A 6,000-nucleotide genomic window follows, 5' to 3' on the forward strand; every position below is an offset into this window, starting at 1 on the left:
GCACTACCCTTGAAGAAATGCAACCAGATTATGCCTAGTTTACTCAGACTGATTTTCATTTTACTCAAGTTATTCGTATTATGGACACACAGGTCTTAAAAATCCATGAGCTAGCACTTCCATTGACTCGTACTTCACCTGAGGAAGGAGCGTGCACTGCAGCCTGCACCTTCACAGACTATTTTAAAGCCCATTACTACATATTTGGTTATGTGGCAATGGCACACTGTGCTCTTGCACGGGGATGCTGACCCTGCCCTTTCCCTTGCGCCCCATGGATAGCCTTTGCAGAAGCAGCCTTTGCATGCGCAGTACCTGCCGTTTCTGGTATCGTGTTGCCGCATGTTCTTGATAAAATGAACCTTCTTAAAGTTCTTTGGTCTGGGTGATCCTGAGAGTGTCCGACATCTGAAAAATAAATCAGTTGGGAGGGGAAAAAAAAGAAAAAAAATAAAAGTACTCAGTTCCCTGCTGTACGGCCAAGAAGTCTACACAAAGGCAGGAAGGAAAGACGAGACAAATGATTCAAGTCACCCTGTGTTAGGAATCAGCAAGAACAATAAAGACAATAAGTCTGGAAATGTGACAGCTCAAATAAAAAAAAATATTTAAAATAATAATAAGAAAAGGCACCACCACCCCTCCCTTCACGCAAAAAAACACATCATAAAAAAATCTCAGCAAAATAAAACTTCCTGTAATCTGCTGTGACAGGTTAGCCCAAGCTTTCAGAGGAAAAAAAAAAACCAAAACTAAAACAAAACCTGGTAAATATGTGATTTTCCCACTCACACCAACACCCACACTTTTGTATCCTCCTCAGCTATTGATAAAGGAGCTATTGAGGAAAGTTCTTTCGTGTTTTAATTTTAGAAAGATTTAAAATTTCTCATTTGCTTTTAACTCTAACTATCACTTTTCACATTCCTGACAGCATACAAAACAACTGAAAATAAAATAAATTACCTCAGGAAAAAAAAAAATCATTCTTCAAAACATTAATCCTTAAATCCATTTTACATCTGAACGTACTTTTAAAATTGCAGTTAGAGAAAGAAATTGCCAGAGGGAGGAGAGATGAAGCAAACAGCAGTATCCCCCCCCTTCCAGCCTTGCTCTTTTTAATCAGCTGAAACCACAGCACGATGTGAAAGCTTTCTCTGTTTCATCTCAGTGCTGTTTTGTTGCAAGGCACGGCATGACGCGCAGGCACCGGAGATAACTCCTGCGCTCGCTGCGCGGCCAGGGCTGCTGGACCGCAGCCCCTGCATCCGCCGTGGGAGCTAAGGGACCAGCATCCCCCGCTGGCGCACGGGACCAGCACAGTCCCTCTGCGTTGAGCCTCGCTAACCTATTTTTCCCATCCTCTCCTATGCATTGGCAGAGTTCAGCAGCTTCCCAACCCCGAGAGGTCCTTTTGTTGGACCGAAACCACAGACCACCAGTCCCAAGGCACCAGGGACTGCCAGTCCCCGTTGCTGTACCCAAACGCCATCATGCTGCATGGGCACACCCCGAGGGGGGGGACCCCATCACTTTGCCATTTCTGCCTTCCTCCTGTTAGTAAAATCCTTGAGATTCCCTCACCCTCTGGTTGCAATTAGCCTTGTTAGCTTCTTCACGGGAAAATACCACCAAGAGAGAGGTTCTACCACCAATTCTGCAAATTAGCAAGTAAAAATACTGCCTCGCAAACCATACTTTGTTTATATCTTTTGCCAATTATACGTGTTTGAATCATTTATGAGAACACTTTCATAACATGCTGGTAAGCATTCAACGGTAAGCTTTGTAAAAACAATCAAGCCTTGATAATAGGCCAGTTGGTACAGCCTCTGCTATTAAGTCTTTGCTTCGAGGTGGGGAGAGACAGCCAAGCTGCATGTGGATAAACAAGGCTATACGCTAAACACTGATATAAACCAGCTGAATTACAGGTCCTAAGATAAAGAGACATTCAAAATTAAGCTGCCGCCTTGCCGAACAGCTGACCTGGAACCATACCATGCACTGGTCAGATTACTGATCAGCCTGTTTCTAAACTGTTAAGCAGTTGCTCCATTTTCCATCACCCCAGAGGACTGCCTAGTGACTAATTACTGCGGTCCCCAGAGAAACTGTGGCCTCCTGGATGCAGAAATAAAACCGCACCGAAGCTGCTGATATAACAAGGATGGGGGCAGATTTATTAGTGAGGTAGCAGTCACAAACCTACCAGCCAACACACAAAGACATAACACTGGTTACTGAAATAAGATTGTGTGTGCTGAGAGAACAAACAATAAAAATCCATTAAAAATAAGAATACTAAAATACTAGCCTTCAAAAGCTTACTTTATTAAACCAGCTGTACTTACGTTTTAAAGGCACTACGTACATCAGGGGCTAGTCATTCATGTTAGTGACAACTAAACTTTTCTATTAATCAAATCTGACTTTTTATTTCCTGACATTTTATTTAAATACTGACTTTTTATTTAATAACCTAAAGCCAGGGAACGTGTCATTCATGTCACCTACCACCTTGCAGGGCGCATGAGGTTCCAATGCCTTTACCCACTATGAAGAACGTCTTAACGTGAACACCCACCCAGCTACTTTTCAACATGGGGAGAGACAGCAAGTCTGTCCGTGCATGTGCCTTACAGACAAGTAACCAGAGAGAGAGTAAATAAAATGACCTCCGCAGTGGGGCATTTTCCTCGATGTCCTCCAGAGTCTCCAGAGAAGATCGCTGGGAGATCAGCCGACGTCTGCAGAGAAAACAGAACACAAAACACCACCGCTGGTTAGAGCGCATGAGAAAGTCCTCAGAGCTGTTATTTAGTAAAGCTCACAAACCGCCGTTCACTAAGCCATACCTTTGGATATTAATAAATTCTGTCCCGTTCTGCTTATCTTACTAAAACTATTTGATCCCAACCAGAAGCAAGCTTACTCCATACAAGCTTCTATAGCAAAACAGAAGTTGAAACTTCCCAACAGCTCCTCCTCAATTTGTGCTTTCAGGTCTTCCTTCCTTCAAGGGTTTAACACCCACCTAACACCAGTCCCACATTTGCTGTGGCGTAGCTTGCAATGCTACAAGTACAGTTCTTTGATAAAATAATGCAGACGTAGATCTACAGAGACTGCCTGTCGTTCACACTGCCACAGGGGACACTTCTCTTTGCCCCATGCCCCATTGTCCTTTTTACCAAATAAATGTCACTCGTTTCTCAGTGATGTCCACCTCATCACTCTTGTGAGGAGTGACTGAAGAGAGACGAAAGATGATGGAGCTGGCAGCACCGGGCACAAACCAGCAGTTTAAAAGGGAGCCCTGACCACCCCTGTGAGCAGCACAGATGAGTTTAGTCCCGTTTTAAACCAGTTTTCTACGGCTGAGTCAGATCCCTCCTCCACCTTCAGTGAAATGAAGTAAGGAAATCTTAGCATTTTAAGTTTTCTGACTGTCCTAGCAGTCAGGGAAGGAGCCCCGGTACAGGCTTGGTTTTAGCAGCAATTGCTGCTGCACAACCTCCAAACACCCTGTGGTGGGTTGACCCTGGCTGGATGCCAGGTGCCCACCAAAGATGCTCTATCACTCCTCCTCCCAGCTGGACAGGGGAGAGAAAATATAACGAAAAGCTCGTGGGTCGAGATAAGGACAGGGAGAGATCACTCACCAACTACCATCATGGAAAAACGGCAGCACAAAACGAGGAGCTGCACCCAGCCCTCCAAAAAACACCGTAAATACAAAAAATAAATGTGCAAGATACAGCCCACCCACAGGCACATAATGAAAAATTAAGCTGGCAACCGTCAAAACGACCCTGTCGGTGGGTGTTAAGCAGCTGCGACAGCCAGTGGAGCGAAGGTGCCGTGCCACAGCACCCGGCTAGCACGGGGAGTGTCAGCACCCATCGCTCCTGGGGGCCATTGCTGAGGTGTACAGTACCTCGCCAGTGATTTTATGAGTGTGAACTTAAATGATAAAAGTTGTCGCAGACTACCACTATTTTTTCCCCAACTACTTTAATATCGTTCCCACTGAGCAGCCTTACTCCCTTGATTTGCATGTAAAGAGTATCCAGAATCTCAATGTGTTATGAGCACCCCCGTGCTTGGAAGGGTGCTCATTAATTTATTCCTGGGCTGTATTTTCACAATAAATTGTTTTCTCTGATGCCAGTGTAAGCAGTTTCTAATCCTTCTTGCAATTTGCTAGCCCCTCCAGTTGTGCTGCTACAACTGTTCCTGCAGCCGTGCTGCAAATCTGATTACCGAAATGTTTTTCGGTCCAAAATAACCCTGAGTGAATTCAGTGATTCAGTTTACTACTAGTTCAAACGCCAGATTTCTATCACTAAACCCCAGACAACACATTTGAGGACAGTTTAAATGTGTGTGCGGCTTTTCCTGTACTTAGAAAATAATAAAAAAAACCCTCAAACAATTTATAGAGCAACTAAGCGTGAAGCGTAATCCTCCTAGGAAAATATGTAAACCTAAATCCCCTCAGGCTTTGTCTAAACTAGAATTTTAAAAGATCTGGTACATGATAGGATACACTTTCAAAATATTAAGAAAAAATAAAGTCTGCATTTCAGGGTGTGCTGAACTTGCTGGCATAGACAAGGAAGAAGAGACCAAATATCTGTCTCCTGTGCCCACGGGTGCTCCCTTGGCTCCATCCACAGTCAGAGGACACACAGATGTTCTCACAGGGAGAAATTCAGGTCAGGAGGAGATCCGCCTCCGTTTTCAATTACATTGGTCCATAAACAAAAGTTGGAAGTTTCAACTACCAGCATCACTGATGTAGCAGATGATAGCTTTGCTTTTTAATACCTCTTTATATGTTATTAGCTTAATAACACACTTAAATGATGGTACCCTCCCATCTTGTGGTGTTACAACACCAAAAGCATACTTTGCATGTTGCTAGTCAAAGAGAGATAAACAACAGTACAACCTTGCCACCTTCTTCATATTAAATTTATCAGACTAGTCACACAGTATTTCCCCTTGCTGCCTGCTAGATGCTGTAAGGCGCTTGTACAACACTAGATGCATATTCCAGCCACCACCGCAACCCTCCTCTAAGCCTCTCCTCACCCGAAATTATCCACCATCCTCCACATCCAATGGCTTGGTGGAGATGGATGCAAGACTTTGAAGACTGCACATTCTGCATTTGCATCTGTTATTAAGGCAGATGCATTGGTTGGCAGAAATACACACAACTGCATTTCATCAGCTCCGGGGCAGCTTTAAACGCTGGTCATCCAGTTGCCAGCTGACTGTTCAGATTCCTCTGGAATTCCTTGCTGGTTGCAACTTCTTAAACCCAGTACCAGTAATGCTGCCTCCTGGTTTTCGCTTGCTAACCTCAAATGCAACACAAGTGGGATGGGAATCGCTGCCACCCCTCTTAGCACAAAAGAGCTTACAGTGATTTTCACCGGTAGTAACTTTGCAGTATTTTGGGGACCTAACATGGCAAGTGAGACTGCACAAAGAATGGGGGGAAGCTCTTTGCTCAGCCAAGTTTGGGAGAAGAGCACTGATAACCTGAGCTCCCTCTGAACTAGTGTGAATGTAAGCGTGACTCTGGATAAATTCATCCAGGAAGAAACGAAGGGAGAAAGCAGATGACCCCCCCCAAATCACCAGCGATGAAGAAGCGTGGGTCACACAGAAGCCTGCGGTGATATAAATGGGGGCTGCCCCAGCCCAATCCCTCCCCCTGTGCTGGCATCGGTAGTAGTGAGAGCAGGGATATCCAGCACAGCACCCAACACAGCTGAAAACTGGCACATCTTTCACCTCCCCCCAAAATCGTTAGTTTTCATCAGTTCAGCTCCCTGGCACAACCACAGGAGCACTGGTGAGGCAGATATGCAGCAACTCTGCTCAAATCAGTTCATACCGCCTGGGCATTGCACCCTCTTTTCACTGAAGAAGCTCAGCCGCAATGAAGTATGTGCAATTATTCCACTTTATCTTAAATCT

The 6,000-nt window shown here is 44.8% G+C and overlaps 1 protein-coding gene across 1 annotated transcript in view; it reads right to left on the minus strand.

Moving 5' to 3' along the window:
• The window catches only part of CABLES1 (Cdk5 and Abl enzyme substrate 1), a 35,961-nt gene extending 33,212 nt beyond the window's left edge, over positions 1–2,749 (minus strand). Inside the window, exons 1-2 of the mRNA XM_009331447.1 lie at positions 2,682–2,749; positions 316–408 (exon numbers count right to left, since the gene is read on the minus strand). Coding sequence (XP_009329722.1) covers positions 316–344 — 29 coding nt within the window. The 5' untranslated portion in view covers positions 345–408; positions 2,682–2,749. The remainder of the gene's footprint in view (positions 1–315; positions 409–2,681) is intronic.
• Between the last annotated feature and the right edge of the window lie 3,251 nt (positions 2,750–6,000).

This window comes from Pygoscelis adeliae, unplaced genomic scaffold (assembly GCF_000699105.1).
Source record: "Pygoscelis adeliae isolate BGI_AS28 unplaced genomic scaffold, ASM69910v1 Scaffold108, whole genome shotgun sequence".
Taxonomy (NCBI): Eukaryota; Metazoa; Chordata; class Aves; order Sphenisciformes; family Spheniscidae; genus Pygoscelis; species Pygoscelis adeliae.